This window comes from Oryzias latipes, chromosome 16, assembly GCF_002234675.1.
Source record: "Oryzias latipes chromosome 16, ASM223467v1".
Classification (NCBI taxonomy): Eukaryota; Metazoa; Chordata; class Actinopteri; order Beloniformes; family Adrianichthyidae; genus Oryzias; species Oryzias latipes.
In genome coordinates this window covers 32,824,306-32,839,081 of record NC_019874.2, presented here as the reverse complement: position 1 = coordinate 32,839,081, position 14,776 = coordinate 32,824,306, and the positions used below count along the sequence as shown (strand labels likewise).

At 46.8% G+C, this 14,776-nt stretch overlaps 1 protein-coding gene across 2 annotated transcripts in view; it reads right to left on the bottom strand.

Annotated features, from left to right (window-relative positions):
* The window catches only part of gon4l (gon-4 like), a 29,222-nt gene extending 15,089 nt beyond the window's left edge, over window positions 1-14,133 (bottom strand). The window contains exons 1-18 of one of the 2 annotated variants that reach the window (XM_023964019.1): window positions 14,026-14,133; window positions 13,425-13,560; window positions 11,662-11,786; window positions 11,511-11,585; window positions 10,657-10,707; window positions 10,547-10,585; window positions 9,274-9,369; window positions 8,945-9,043; window positions 8,720-8,878; window positions 8,418-8,649; window positions 4,743-4,844; window positions 4,623-4,663; window positions 4,379-4,461; window positions 1,900-2,125; window positions 1,742-1,828; window positions 1,400-1,586; window positions 1,156-1,306; window positions 662-812 (exon numbers count right to left, since the gene is read on the bottom strand). In XM_023964019.1, the coding sequence (XP_023819787.1) occupies window positions 662-812; window positions 1,156-1,306; window positions 1,400-1,586; window positions 1,742-1,828; window positions 1,900-2,125; window positions 4,379-4,461; window positions 4,623-4,663; window positions 4,743-4,844; window positions 8,418-8,649; window positions 8,720-8,878; window positions 8,945-9,043; window positions 9,274-9,369; window positions 10,547-10,585; window positions 10,657-10,707; window positions 11,511-11,585; window positions 11,662-11,786; window positions 13,425-13,560; window positions 14,026-14,052 (2,067 nt within the window). In that variant the 5' untranslated portion in view covers window positions 14,053-14,133. Of the gene's footprint in view, window positions 1-661; window positions 813-1,155; window positions 1,307-1,399; window positions 1,587-1,741; window positions 1,829-1,899; window positions 2,126-4,378; window positions 4,462-4,622; window positions 4,664-4,742; window positions 4,845-8,417; window positions 8,650-8,719; window positions 8,879-8,944; window positions 9,044-9,273; window positions 9,370-10,546; window positions 10,586-10,656; window positions 10,708-11,510; window positions 11,586-11,661; window positions 11,787-13,424; window positions 13,561-13,622; window positions 13,901-14,025 lie in introns of those variants that run through there. The other variant, XM_023964020.1, reaches the window with a different exon arrangement.
* Window positions 14,134-14,776: the final 643 nt, after the last annotated feature.

Genomic DNA, 14,776 nt, shown 5'->3' with positions numbered 1-14,776 from the left:
TTTTTACGTTTGTTTTCTAAAAAGCAAAGCTATTTTAAATATTTGTTTTGCTTTTTTTCAGTGTCATTGAGATCTTTACAATGTTTTTGCGTTGAGTTGTGTTGATGTCATTTGGACTTCAGGGCCACCGTAGCACCAGACATTGTCAGTAAGCAGTGATTTTCTCAGTTGGGCTGAGTCAATGTTTCTATGGCAACCATTCTGACAAATCAGGAGTGAGCTTGTTGGAAGGCCACACCCCTACCACTTTAAAGCCGGCTACACCTGTCAAATGTTTTAAATGTTGGAGGGGGGGCCAGCAGGCTCCACCTACTTTTACTGAGGCATCTGATTGGTTTGTTTATAGCCTGAATGAGATGAACTACAGAGAAAAAAAGAGAATTATCAAGTAGATGTCAACAAGGTATCAGATCCAGAACTGTTCTTCTGACCAATAGAATGACTGAGGAACGGCTGTTCATTTCTCTGTAGACGTCTGTGGGATTTTGGATTCTTGGAGCCACTTCCTGTTTGGGACACCAGGGGGAGGAGTCACTCAGTCCAGTTCTCAGATACAGTCAATGGTAAGGACTTGAGATCACCAGTGATGTCATCAGCTCCAGGTTTTGGGCAAAACAGTGGCTAAAACAAGTGACAAACAGTCTTTGTCTGCTGGAGTCACCTGAATGACGTTGCCCTGCGGCGCTCTGGAACCGCTCATCTCTCGAATATGTTTTCTGACATTCCATCGACTTTTGCACAGCAGGTACGAGGTCATCAGCTGGTCGGCCTGGACTGCCCCCTCGAAGTGCTTCAGACCCAGAACGATCAGCCTGGATAAAGTGATCACAGAAGGAAAAGCTTTAGTGAGTGGTCATTCAGACCCTCAGGCCTTCTATGACTGCAAACATGAACCGTTTAGGACTCAGACCAGCAGCTCAGGAAGCAAACAGCATCTGTCCTCGTTCAGGTTGACAGGCTGGGAGCTTCTACTTTGATAAGGACTATAGGGGCTGCTGCTAATATGAGCTCTTGGAGCAGATTTCTTCATTTTCTTTCTTGCAGAGGATGTTTCAGTTCTTCTAAACCCCTTCAGGTCCAGATTTTCCACAGGAATCCTGGTGTCCTGGTCCAGAACCCAGCAGTCTGAGGTCTTGGGACCCAGACTAAGCTTACCTGTCCTCTCCTGCAGTGTAAACACTCCTGTGGGGTCTGTTGTGGAGGGCGGGGTCCAGGCTGCAGACTGGGAGCAGCTCTGGGTGGAGGAAAACTGGCCTTGTGGCAAACAGCCAGGCAACGTCAGCTGGCAACAGCGGAAAGGCGTGGCCTAAAGAAAAACGGAGCAGATGATGGCGATGTGAAAAGCAAAACTCCATCAAAGTGGAGATGTGACACCACAGAGGTCTCTGCTCCTTCTTACTGCAGGTAGCAGGAGTCATGTGTGGGAGCAAGCGCTTGGCAGCTGCACAAGCTAGAGGAGCAGGTGGAGACTCCTCTCTTTGCTCCACCTCCTGCAGGAGATGCAATGCCCCCTGAAGATTACATGCTCTGAAACTGCTGGGGAGACAAAGCTCCTCCCTTTGGCAGGCGAAGTTCTGCAGCTCTTCCTAGAAGGGCAGCAGAAAGCCGTGTGAGATCAGGAGGGCAAAAAAGTGGCCCTAGATACCACCCCCACCCCCTTGGTCCTTCACAGTCTTTCAAATCGCAGCATCCAACACTCAAAGCCATCCACACATGGTGTCCATTAGGTGGGAGGACTCACCAGGTACTGTTTGCTGAGAACGGCTTGGAGGTTCAGGGCAGAAACACGACGGCTCAGAAGGTGAACCTGAGTCAGCAGCTGGACGTGCTGGAAAAAAAAAACAGCTTTAGTCCAGCAGCTCATGTGAAGCTTTACAATGAGGATGGAGGCCGCCTCACCTGCTGCATCTGCTGCTGAAGCTGCAGCTTCTGGACGGGGGTCAGGCGAAGGGTGGAGCAGAGTCCAGGCAACACCAAGATGGGGGGGGTGGTGTCCCTTTGGGTGGTGCTGTTGTCAGGGTGGTTGGTTGTGTCCTGTAGGACTCTTCTTTGCTGCAGAGCTTCATACTGCCTTCTGACCGTCTGCCGCCTCTCTGTCAGCATGCTGGCTAACGGCGCCTCAAAACTGGACCAGAGAGACAACTCAGCACCGCCTATAAGGTCCAGCACCACCTAAGGACTCTGGTGCTCGCCTAAAGACTGCAGCATCAGGAGACTGTACAGCTGCAGCCAACTACATCTGACATTTTGAACTACCCAAGACTTTGATAAACTCAAAACCGTAGGGGCCAGCATGAACGAAACACGAAAAGCATTGACTGTAACTGCAATAGTCGAGTCCCTCTGTGTGCTGCAGTTCTGAAGAAACCATCAGACCTGCTTTGCTTGGATGTTTCCTCTCAGCTCAGCTCTCTGCCACATCTTCTTGGTGCAGAAGAAGCAGCCGAGGACATTTCTCTACCTCCCAACCCAAACAGTTGCAGCACTTCTCTGCTGCTCTGTCCCTTTAGGAGGCACTCCGGGACTCAACAAAATACAACAATCTGACTCTGCATTTATTGGTTTTCCATAACATTAAATAAAATTGACCTATGTAGGTCATCTGCTGTATAAAATAAGAAAAACTTTTAGCTGGCAGGAACCAAAAACTTTGGATAATTAACATTGGCCTGAAAAAAACTCATTTTAACTTAAACATTTTTTTCTTGTAGATCCAATTGTTCCAGGCGGTGATGCCGTCTTAAGTTTGTTAACAGATTGGATGTGTTACTGTGTTACGCTATCTTTGTGTAACAATGTCAACACACAGTATTCCACTTATCACACTGTCTTTTTCCTGCATGAATGCTGACAACAAAGCCAAAGTGTCCCCCCCCACACACACACAGGAGAGCGTAGGGAGATGGGGGGGGGGGGGGGGGGTGTCCTTCTCTCTGGCCTCACGTCTGCATTAGTTATGTTGACATGCTAACTCTCCGTCACCTGATAGCGTCTCGGAGGAAACTCACGGCTAACATTAGTTCCAGCTCGGCGCAAAGTGACTACTGTGGCAACCTGGGGGTTAGCCCCGCCTACTGCCACTAAGACTCATGGGAAGTGTGAAATCTTGTGTGTTGCATTCTTCACCATCACTGGGAACTAGTTGTTAAACTGTTCATAATAAATGGGTTTTAATGTCAGAAAGGAGATGGAGCATCTGTTTCTCTGTCTACTCTCTCTCTCTGAGACTGTTTGAGGGCGAGTGGAGCTTGAGGCAGGGACAGTCAATGCTGCTGGTTCATTAGCAGCTCGCCTCTCGTTTTCCCGCTACGAGTGACAAAGCAGTTGGGTCGTTACAATGGCTATGCGAGGAAAATAAAGAAAAAACGTACCGAAGCGGTTCAGCAGTGAACCAAACCCAAACTGCCGTACCGAAACGGTTCAACTACGTGTATGGTTACACCCCTAGTAAAGATAACTTGTTCAAAAAACAGATGGTCCTTCAGCTCAAACGTGAAGGTCTTTAGTTAGTAAGACAGACATGGACACCACACCAGCATTAGCATGGCCCCATCCGGTTTTTGGACCCAATCCAATTCTGAGTTATTTGAGTTAGAGTATCTGCTAATACAGAGGCCTGATCCAATACTTTTGTAACACTTTTCAAATAGAAACAAACATAATTAATAGTTCTGTTTTTTTACTGTTTTTATTTTATGAACATTCTTTAATTGTTTAGCACACAAACAGAGCACTTCTGTGAAGTAACTTCATTTAACTAGAATAAGTGCGACTATATGACAGACCACAGGCTTGTAAAACTGAATTTTTTAACATGCGCATCATAGCTAAGATCAGAAATATATGATCATCACTCTTTAGATTTTATTATCACAGTAGTCAATTATGCCCAACTGGGCCCTGAGAAGAGAAATAAAACTGGACCGGGTTTTAAGGGGTTAAATCTCCTTGTCTGCGTCGGCAGCAGTACAGTGCCGTTTTCATTCAAAAGAAACATAACCTGGTGTTTTTTCTTCTAAAATGTCTTTGCAGGTCATTGTTTAGGTTAAGACAAGGCGGTAGAGACACTTCCTGTCAGTTTAAACCTGTTTTAAAATAATCGGAACCTGTGAAGATCTCGCTAGCTTACCCGGACAGTTTTGTGGGCCTCCTGCTCAAGCTAGCGGTGGTTCGTTCAGAAAAAAGCATGTGTGTGTTGTACGTGGTCTGTGTAAACGTCTGGCTCCAACTGTACTTGCCATGTGGCGCCCAACCGTCTTTACTCGCCAAAGTGGATAAATGTTTTAACACCTGTGGACCGGCGACTGTGACCGTCAGACCCTGGTCGTGTCACGCTGCTAACCCATCAGCTTTACTCCAGTCCATGCAGAAGCATTACCGTAGAGCTTGGGGGATGTTAAACTTTGGAAGGATCTCTGATGGGGCCTCCTCATCCTCAGCTGTTGCGTCTTCCTCACGGAGCTGCACAGTAACAGAGAACAATCGTGTTGAAGCTCTACAGAAGGTAAAGAGTCTGCTGATCCTCCAGGCTCCTCATTAGCAAACAGTCTGATGTGTGATGTTCATCCCAGTAAAGGAACTGTGGGGAGCAGTTCATTCATAAACAGCTAAACTGGACTCACTGCATCAAAAAGTTCCTCCAGAAGCTCATTCACTTCCTTCTCTGAAACATAAACAGCCACAGTTCAGGCTAGGGATTGGAACCTTCCATCACAGAAGGTGTTCGGGTCTCCAACACCCACTGGTAATCTGGACTGCGCGGTCTGTTCTGTAGTCCTCTAGGTCTGGTTCATCTGGCTCGTCCAGGAAGTTGTACTCAGGGTCATCCTCGTCCTCCGCCTCATCTGGGAGAAACCAGAAGGATTCAAATGTTTTTGGCAGAAAAACACACAATCCTGCTTCCAAAACTCGCTGAATGGATGAAAACATTAACTTTACAATCATCTAATCATATATTTGGGTTTGATTAAAATGTCCCCCCAGAGAGTGGGTCAGGGTCTGCAGTGGGGATGGTATCATTATGGTTTTATTGATACAACCTATCAATCCGGTATCTTATTGACACTTTTCCGGGTGAAAACGAGGAACTAAAAGACAAATACCGTATTTTCACCACCATAGGGTGCACCGGGTTATTGGGCGCGGTATCAGGCTACGTTCACACCGCAGGCTGAAACCACCCAATTCCGATTTTTTTTGCCCCTATGCGACCTGTATCTGATCTTTTCGTGACAGTCTGAATGACACCGATCTGATCTTTTCAAATATGACCCAGGCCTCTTGGGTATGTGGTCCTGAATCCGATACGTATCCCATCTTTTCAAATGCGACCTCCGTCTGAACGGCCAGGCCACATGAATCCGACGTCATCGATACGCTACAAACGTCATCATTCTGCGTTGAAGTAGGCGGGAACTATAACATAAACATCAACCATGGTGGACGATGCTGCTGAGACCAGTCAGTGGAAGGGAAGCCAGGTCACCGATTGGATTCATGTTTGGGGTGACAGATCTATTCAGGCCAAACTCCAGGGCTCTGATCGCAACCGGGCGATTTTTGAAAACATTTCCAGCTAAATGGCTGAGCCTGGTGTTTGACCTTTCCCACCATGACTTTTTTTTCCCTCTCCGAGCGTGTTGAGAAGCGCGGGGGGCCGAAGGCGGATCCTCATCCCCATTCGGAACCTTAGATTCTCCAGAGCGGGTTAATAAAGAGTCCATAGCATTTATTCTGGGGGAAACCTTCTTTTATCTCCGTTCTCCTTCATCCTAACACACAACATGAATGCGCCCCCACTGCCCCCCCCCCCCCCCATTCTCTCCTACACACGCCCACCCACACACCCACACACGCACTCACACACTCACACACCCACACAACCCTCCATTCCACAACAGTGGGTCCAGACGATCCTGGCTCCATTGCCTTCTTAAAATGAGAAGATTGTAATTGTGCTGCTCCTTTGAGAAAATAAATGTATTAATCCAAAAAGAGCTCCGCTGTTGACAACACTGTTGTTGACCTCCATTGCTAACGTTAGCTACTTCCACAAACAACAGTGACGTTGTTCACCGTTGAGGACTCTTCTGCGCATGCGGGTCACTTCTGGGTCATTTCATGGTCACACAGGAGATCACAAAAGTTCGTGTTTCATTGGAAATGTGAACGGTCTTGCAAATAATTCTGATTTAAAAAAGAAATTGGAATTGACCATTAAGCCCTGCAGTGTGAACGTAGCCTCAGTTACAGGGGATTTTCAGTCTTTGACACATTCAAAAGGCCCACGGGGTGTTAAGGTGCGGGCACTTCAACGCCCAGTTCAGACCCTCAGAGCCTCCAGAGTGGGTTAATAAAAAGAATCAGCCTCTGTTCTGTTAATTTTTATTTATTTTTCAGTCAAAAACAGCAACTAAAAATCCATCAATCCACGTAGCTGATAGCTGTAGTTTAAACAGGTCTTCAGCCACTTTGTAAACAATGTTGTGGGGACCTGTGACTTAGCCCCGCCCCTAGCCACTAAGACTCATGGGAAGTGTTGATTCCCACACCATGACTTACTTGTTAGAGATTGAGACTTATTTGGGAATCAGTCAGCTTTCTTATGCGATCAGTTAAATGGTAGTTTGGCTCTCACCACCGTGCCAAGAGTGACTCCTCTCTCCATTTCACACGCCCCCTTCTTCTACGCCCCACACAAATTAGGTGCACTGCTTCATAGGGCGCCCCTATTCTAGACTTTCAAGTGCGCCTTATAGTCATAAAATTACGGTAAACTATAAACCTTTTATTTTAGAACCATTGAAAACATTAATGTCACATCGTTTGCAACAGTGGTCCCCAACCACCGGGCCGCGGACCGGTACCGGGCCGCAGGAAATTTGTGCACCGGGACGCACAGAAAGAAAAAACAATTTCGATTTTATTGGGGGGGGTTTTCAAAAAAAAACGTTTTATTTTGAAAAGTGACCGGATTCTCTCTGTTTCATCCTTCACACTTACCATAGCAACCAGAGTGTGTCGCATTAGGTTGGGGTAGAAACAATGTTGATCATGTGATGTTCTGTAGTTGGTGTGACGTTACGAGTAAACCGCTAATAAAGTTGCACATGATTGATTACACAGTGGATTTACGTTCGTTCTTATTATTGTTATTATTATTACTAAAGAGAAAATACCATCCCCGGTCCACGGTAAATGTGTCTTGCGTTGCACCTCAACCTCCCCCACCCCCACCGGTCCGCGGTAAACGTGACTTGCGTTGTACCGGTCCGCGGTGACAAAAAAGTTGGGGACCACTGGTTTGCAACAATAAATAAAATGATCAATACTAAAGTATCTTAGTAATAACACACTTTTTGTAGCGACCTAAATAAACAGTCCAGTTAAGAATCAAAAGACAGAATATTTATCAAATGACCTCCTCACTTCAAAGAATAACAGTGGTAATAAAAATACACAATGTTGTATTTTAAATACTTGACATTTTCTGTCAGGTTATTTATTATTATTGAAGCACAAACTGAACTTTCAGCCTGTTAATATTATATTTATTTTCCTCCTTTTTATTCTAATTTCTTGGAGGCCCCCAGAACCAGAGAGCTGGGAGGCATGGGGGAAAGAGAGTGCCGCCCCAGCCCAACCAGGAGAGCAGCCCCCGCCGCGCCGGGAGGGCCCAACACAGGGCCCCACCCGAGAGGGGTGCCCACAGCCCCAGACGAGCGCCCCATCACCACCCAGGAGTTTTGGGCATCCCCCAGCCCCAACCCCAGGTACGAGCCAGGACCCCCCAAGGGAGACCCACTCCGCACTCCATGCAGCCACCCACCCGGCCTAAGGTTGGTCCAGGAAGGAGCAAGGCAGGAGCCAGCCGTCCCCACCCAGGAGGGGGGCACCCCGGGGAAAAGGGGGGCCCACGAGGGATGTTGTAAACATGGCCCAACCAGGCTCGGCCACAGTTTTGGCGGGAAATTTGGCGGGGCCCAGCACTCAGGGACAAGGGCCAGAACCCACCCCACAGGGATACGGACCCCCCCGGCTCAGGTGTAATGTGAACCTTCTCCCTGCGCGGAGAGAGCACCACCGGGCCCAGGAAACCGGCACCCAGGGGACACGGCCGCCATTGCCAAGGGTCCAGTACCCCCACCAGGGATAGGGTAGGGGACAGCAGTCGTAGGTCCCACCATCCTTGCAAAATGCGTGTGTGTGTGTGTTTGTGAGGGTGTGTGTGTGCATGTGTGTGTGTGTTTATGTTTGAATGTATATTTTGAGGAGTAAAGGGTGTGTGTACTAAGGGGGTGCAGTTAAAATTGGCGGGTAGGGCACTGAGGGGACATCTCCTGATTACTCACAGTGATGTCCCCTCACCCTCCTAAAAAAGTACTTTTAAAAACATCCCACAGAGAAAAACTTCTGACCTTCACAGTCCGGCGCCATAAGACTCTGCAGCCAGTTTGTCCAATGACAGTCCTCGTCACGATGGGCGGAGCTCTGATCGTACATATCCGCTGTGATGTCTGGAGCCAGAAGCTCTGCCTCCAGCTGGTCCAGGGGGATGTTAACCAGCGGGAGTTTGGAGCGCGTGCGGTATGCCAAACAGCTAGAGCCTTCATCAACACCATCCTCATCCACATGTTTTCTGTCAATAGACTGACCAAAAGACTGAAGTAGTGCCATTGTCTTCGCAGCAGGTGGCGGAGGACAGCAGGGTGGCAGGTACCTGGTCATAGGTGTAGGTGGGGCCGCAGGCCAACTCTTCATCCACAGCACCCAGTTTTTCTAGGAAAGAGCGCTCAGCAGGACCACAGACGAGCTGCAGCGCAGCATCTGTGCACGTCTCCTCCTGTCCTCTCAGGTCTCCTGAAAAACTCTGCAGCGACTGCAGCAGAACCCAGATGAGACTCCCTGCAGCTCGGCAAACCTGCCACGCTCAGCTTCACTTTACCTGCTTGGGTTTTTCAGCATTTGGGTTCCTAGGGTTGGTCTGAGAACCCACATGAGTCCTGAGAGGCGAGGCCAAGCTGTCTGCATCACTCAGGATGGTCTGCAAACAAGTTAGGGAAGAAAACCCCAGACACCTTGGATTCAAATTTCGGATTTTAAAAGTGTAGGAAAGAAAAAATAGGTGAAATTCTGAAAAGAAAGCTTGTCTTCTTGAAACCAAAACAAAATTATACCCATCTGTTACATAAAGGTCTGCAGAGGAACTAAAAGTTTGGAAGACCAAACATCAATCCTTCCTGACCAGGTAAATACCAGAGAGTGCTCAGTCACCTCTTCAGCTGTGTCCTCTTCTTCCTCGTCAGGACAATATTCCTCATCTGATGAGTCTTCATCTTCCTCAAGATTGATATCAACAAACTGAGGAGGCTAGCAGACAGACAGGAAGTCGATGAGAAATCTCTGAGCGGCAGATTAAGCTTGTTGTTTACAGGCTGTCAAGCTAAACCCAAACCTCCTCATCCGGGAAGTTTCTCAAAAAGCTGTCCCAAGCCAAAAACGGCTGGTGTTGACCGTCTTTGTGTGGCAAAGCTATGAATGATTTCAACTGGGTCTTTATGGTGCAGCTTTCACTTCATCAGCACCTTTTCAGAAATTATGGCTCATCGATACGCCAAAAATCCCAGGATCCTTCAGAGGCTACAAATACTTTTACTCTAGATTTAAAAGATTTCTTAAATGGATTTATGGAGTCTATTAATTTTCAGTCTGTCCATATTTAATCCTCACCACAGTCTGGGAGAGTTCGATCTATCCCAAAAGATAAAGATGAATGAGAAAAAGCCACATTTTCTACTTGATGATATCCAGCACGCAGCGTTGATCCAAATACACCGATGTCCAACAGACAAACAGCTAACTTCCTTTCTACAGTTAGTTCCAAAAGCTGAAAAAGCTTCTTCACATTCATATTTTACTGCCTTTATCTTAAACTCTTTTCTGAATCATTAACGGAATGAACTATGGTGGCAGCTCTCAGTTTATTGGCGTATACTTATATAGCGCTTTTCTACCTTCCTCGAAGGCCCCAAAGCGCTTTACAGTCACACACACATTCACACACTGATGGCGGCTCCGCTGCTGAACACTGGCACCAACCTCCCACCAGAGGTAAGGGGGGAATCGGTGTCTTACAAAATACACTTCAACACAAGGGCGGGCAAGTCAGGAATTGAACCCACAATCTTACGATTGGAGGTCAACCGCCCTACCACTGCACCACGGCCGCCCCATTTATTATGATTTATAAAGTCAAGGTGCACAGACTTAAACATTTGAGTGTTTGTGTTCCGTTTCTGTCAGCCTCACTAATAGAGCTTCCGGTTTCCATCCATCCATCCATCTTCCTCCGCTTATCCGGGACCGGGTCGCGGGGGCAGCAGACTGAGCAGAGATGCCCAGACTTCCCCCACCCCAGCCACTTCCTGAAGTGGCTTCCGGTTTCCATTCATCCTTTTCTACAGTTTGTGAAACTTTCTAGGTTTCATGTGCAGAAGGGGGCCTTACCTGAAAAACTGTAATGGGATTGTTAACAGAGGAAACTTACCTTTAGGGGATTCAATAGCGACAGACTCCAGGTGTGAGCCTAAAATCAGACAGATCGGTTATTAGAGCTTTCGTCTCCAGCAGGTAAAGACACAGAGCAGAGAAGTTAACCTGTTCCTGCTGGACCACTTGTTTTAGTCTAGACCGGGTCATCTTTGGCTCCTGTAAGACGACAAAAAGAAAGGCATGTTATCTGTAAGACATCGCAAAAACAATTGCAGACCGTCACGTTAGCAGAACTTCACGTTAGCAAACCTTCACACTAGCAGACCCTCACGCTAGCAGACCCTCACGCTAGCAGACCCTCACGCTAGCAGACCTTCACGCTAGCAGACCCTCATGGTAGTAGACCCTCGCGCTAGCTGACCTTCTTGCTAGGAGACCCTCGCGCTAGCAGACCCTCGCGCTAGCAGACCCTCGCGCTAGCAGACCCTCGCGCTAGCAGACCCTCGCGCTAGCAGACCCTCACGCTAGCAGACCCTCACGCTAGCAGACCTTCAGCCTAGCAGACCCTCGCGCTAGCAGACCCCTCGCGCTAGTAGACCCTCGTGCTAACAGACCCCTTCAAGCTAGCAGACCCTCGCGCTAGCAGACCCTTGCGCTAGTAGACCCTCGCGCTAGCAGACCCTCGCGTTAGCAGACCCTCATGGTAGAAGACCCTCATGGTAGAAGACCCTCACGGTAGTAGACCCTCGCGCTAGCAGACCTTCACGCTAGCAGACCCTCACGCTAGCAGACCTTCACGGTAGCAGACCTTCACGGTAGCAGACCCTCGCACAAGCAGACCCTCGCGCTAGCAGACCCTCACGCTAGCAGACCCTCATGGTAGTAGGCCCTCACGGTAGTAGACCCTCGCGCTAGTTGACCCTCACGCTAGCAGACCCTCGCGCTAGTAGACCCTCACGCTAGCAGACCGTCTTATTAACAGACCAGACAGTCTCTTTAACAGACAATCACACACTCACAAACAGGGGCAGGTCCTTTGTGTCCATGATGGCTGCCTTCATCATGGCCACCACCTTCTCATGTGTGATCACCTCCTGAGGAAGAATATTCATATGTTTTAAAATCAGCATTGGTGCGTTTGTATGTTTCCGTGTTTATCGTGGTGCTTACATGGAGGATGGTGCGCACATTGTTGGAGGTCAGGTTGTGCTGTCTGGATTTTCTGTCCAGATCAATGTCCAGTCGCCCCAACTCATCATCACTGGACAGTCTCTCCTCCAAAGGTCCCCCCCAGTCTGGGAACAAAGCCAGAAGGAGGTTGAGGTTGAACATCTGGCTCTGCCTTCAGCAGCCATATGGAGTGATATGTTCGTTTTTTTGCTCAAAAATTTTTTTTTTGCTTTCAAAAATATTTTTTGCGTTTACAAAACACATTTTTTTTACGTGCGTTGTGTCAAATCTCGCTTTTGTCTTATCTTTGAATTTGCTGACTACTTTGAGCGCGACTTAGCGTGATATAACTGCCACTGGCATCGCCAAAAAGACATTCGCATGCGTTGTGTGTCATCTCACTTTTTTCCTATCTTTGCTGAGTTAAGTTTCGGTTTGATGTGACAAGCTGCCATCAAACAGCTGCTGATTGGTCCAGATTCTAACCAATCATGTGTCTCTGTCTCATATTGACGGTACTCCGAGGCAGACTTTGACTTTGGACTTTGTGTCGGTTCTGTTCGTACGGGGTTCTGCCGTTTTCAACCACTCTGTCCTGTTTGACTCAGAGTAAAACCCAGAAGGAGCAGCAAAGCAGCTAAATAAAACAGACTTTAGTTTTTATTCATGTCTGTGTAGAGACCAACGTGTTTAAAACGTCTGCAGCAAAAAAACAAAAAAAAACGTCCAAGCTCCGACTCATTCCAGCCGGAAGAAGTTAAACTAAACTATTGTTTTATTTTAATAATTAATTGTTGAAATATTAAGAGAAAATAGCATTTTTGATGACTAATATTTTTAAACTTTGGAAAAACGCTCACAAGTTTTAAAACATTAGACACTGGTGAAAATTTACATAAAAGTTAAAAATGCTTCATCTGATAAATGCATTGAGTCTCCTGTGGTTCTTTTGCTTATTACTGCTGTTCATCTGATCCCAAACACGTGTGCAGCATTAAATAATATGTGCTTTCAATTTTTTATTGTTTTGTTTTAACAAACAGACCTTAAAGAAAATCACACTTTTCACTAGTATTTTGCTCTGCAGGATTCACAGATCAAACAGATCTGTTGATTTAATGTCAGCAGATAAACTTTACAGTTTCAGGAGATCCTCAGCCATAAATTCACAAATCTGACTTCATAAAAATCAACGAATGCTAAAAAAAATAAAGTATGAATTATTATGAATTATTTAAAAAATGAAAACGTCTTCATCCATGAGGGTAAAAAGAGCTGGTTCAGCCTCTGAGCCTCGGCAGCAGACACCATGTTAGATTCACATGGCGATTTGATTGGTTAGAATCTGGACCAATCAGCAGCTGTTTGATGGCAGCTTGGTCACATCAAACCGAAACTTAACTCAGCAAAGATAGGAAAAAAATGAGATGACACACAACACATGCGAATTTCTTTTTGGCGATGCCAGTGGCAGTCATATCACACTCAGTCACGCGCAAAGTAGTCAGCAAAATCAAAGATAGGACAAAAGCGAGATTTGACACAACGCACGTAAATAAAATGTGTTTTGCAAACGCAAAGCAAAAAAAAGTTGTTGAGAGCAAAAAAAAATTTTTTTGAGCAAAAAAAATATCAAAGCATAATAATAAATTATTGAAAAGCAAATATCTAATGTTTTCACCTGCAACTTAGAAAGTTTTCTGTGCAACTTGGTGGCAGTAATATCACTCCATACTTAATGACCAAACACCCAGCAGTCTCACCTGAAACAGGTTGGTCCTCCCCCTGTCCAAGCTGGGCGGGGCTTCCCCTTGGAGTGGCGGGCCTGGTGCTGTCCTTCCTCATCAGCTTGCTGTCCAGAGGACAAACGTCTTCTTTTGCCGGGCGCCGCCTCTCCATCTGCGAGAACACCAGTGATCAACTGTGCGACAAGAAACGTTAGCCCAGGTGAAAAGGCACACCTGCACGACTGACAGAACCGGAAACAAGATCACACAGTTAGATGTTTTAGCCTGAAAACCCCTGATTGCAGCAGGATGAGGATCAGAAAGGAGGATGAGAACTGTAGCTGGTGCAACACAGAACCCTCTTCATCATCCTGGTCCAGTGTGTAACTCCTTCAGTTTAGATGTGTTCTCTATACAACGTCTGCGCAGCAAAGCGTTTCTGCTCGCAGAGCTTTAGTGAACACTCGCGTTCACAGATAATATCCCATCAGGCTCAGCGCTCCGACGAGCAGTTAGCTTCAAGCTAAGCTAGGCTCGTGGACTCCCACAAAGCGCGCGCTGCTCGTCCTAAAGCGTGTTTTTATTCTGCACAGAACCAAATAAACACAAACAGAATATATTTACGAGAATAACTCACGGTGGAACTGGACCGTGCTGCCGTCATGCGTTCGTTACGGCTGACATTACAGTCTTTCAGCCATAACAACACAGCTTCCGGTAGGTGCCCTTCAAAATAAGAGCATGTCAGCACAACGGGGGAGCTCTTCCCACTACCGTGTGTTATTGACAAGAAAGGCCCCACGAGCTGGAGCTCCAAGAAACTAAGAACAAATTACGTTTATTTTAGAAAACTACTTCTTGATCCATACATCTTTGAAACCGTTTGTTCCCTTTCGGGGTCACGGGGCTGCTGGAGCCTATCCCTGGCAACTTGTGGGCGAAGGCAGGGGACGCCCTGGACGGGTCGGCAGTCTGTCGCAGGGCAACAATCACACACCCATGCACTCTCACATTCACACCTAGAGACAATTTAGGGCAGGGGTGTCAAACTCATTTTCACTGAGGGCCACATCAGCATAGTGTCTGTCCTCAAAGGGCCAGATATAACTTATACATTTAACTAAATGTACTGAAAAATAAATGTAACTACTCCTTAATGTTAAATAACTCATTATTTATTTACTATAACTTTTTGAAGTAACAAATACAGCTGCATAGAAACATATGTTTGCTTCCTACTTTAGCATAAATCCTTTTACATTTGATTCTGTCAGGTTAGGTTATATGGACAGTGTTTAAGTCCTGATGTGCAGTTGCCCAATCCCATATGTCCAGTCCGAATCCCCCTAGATATGAATACATACACACACATTTTAATTTTTTATTCG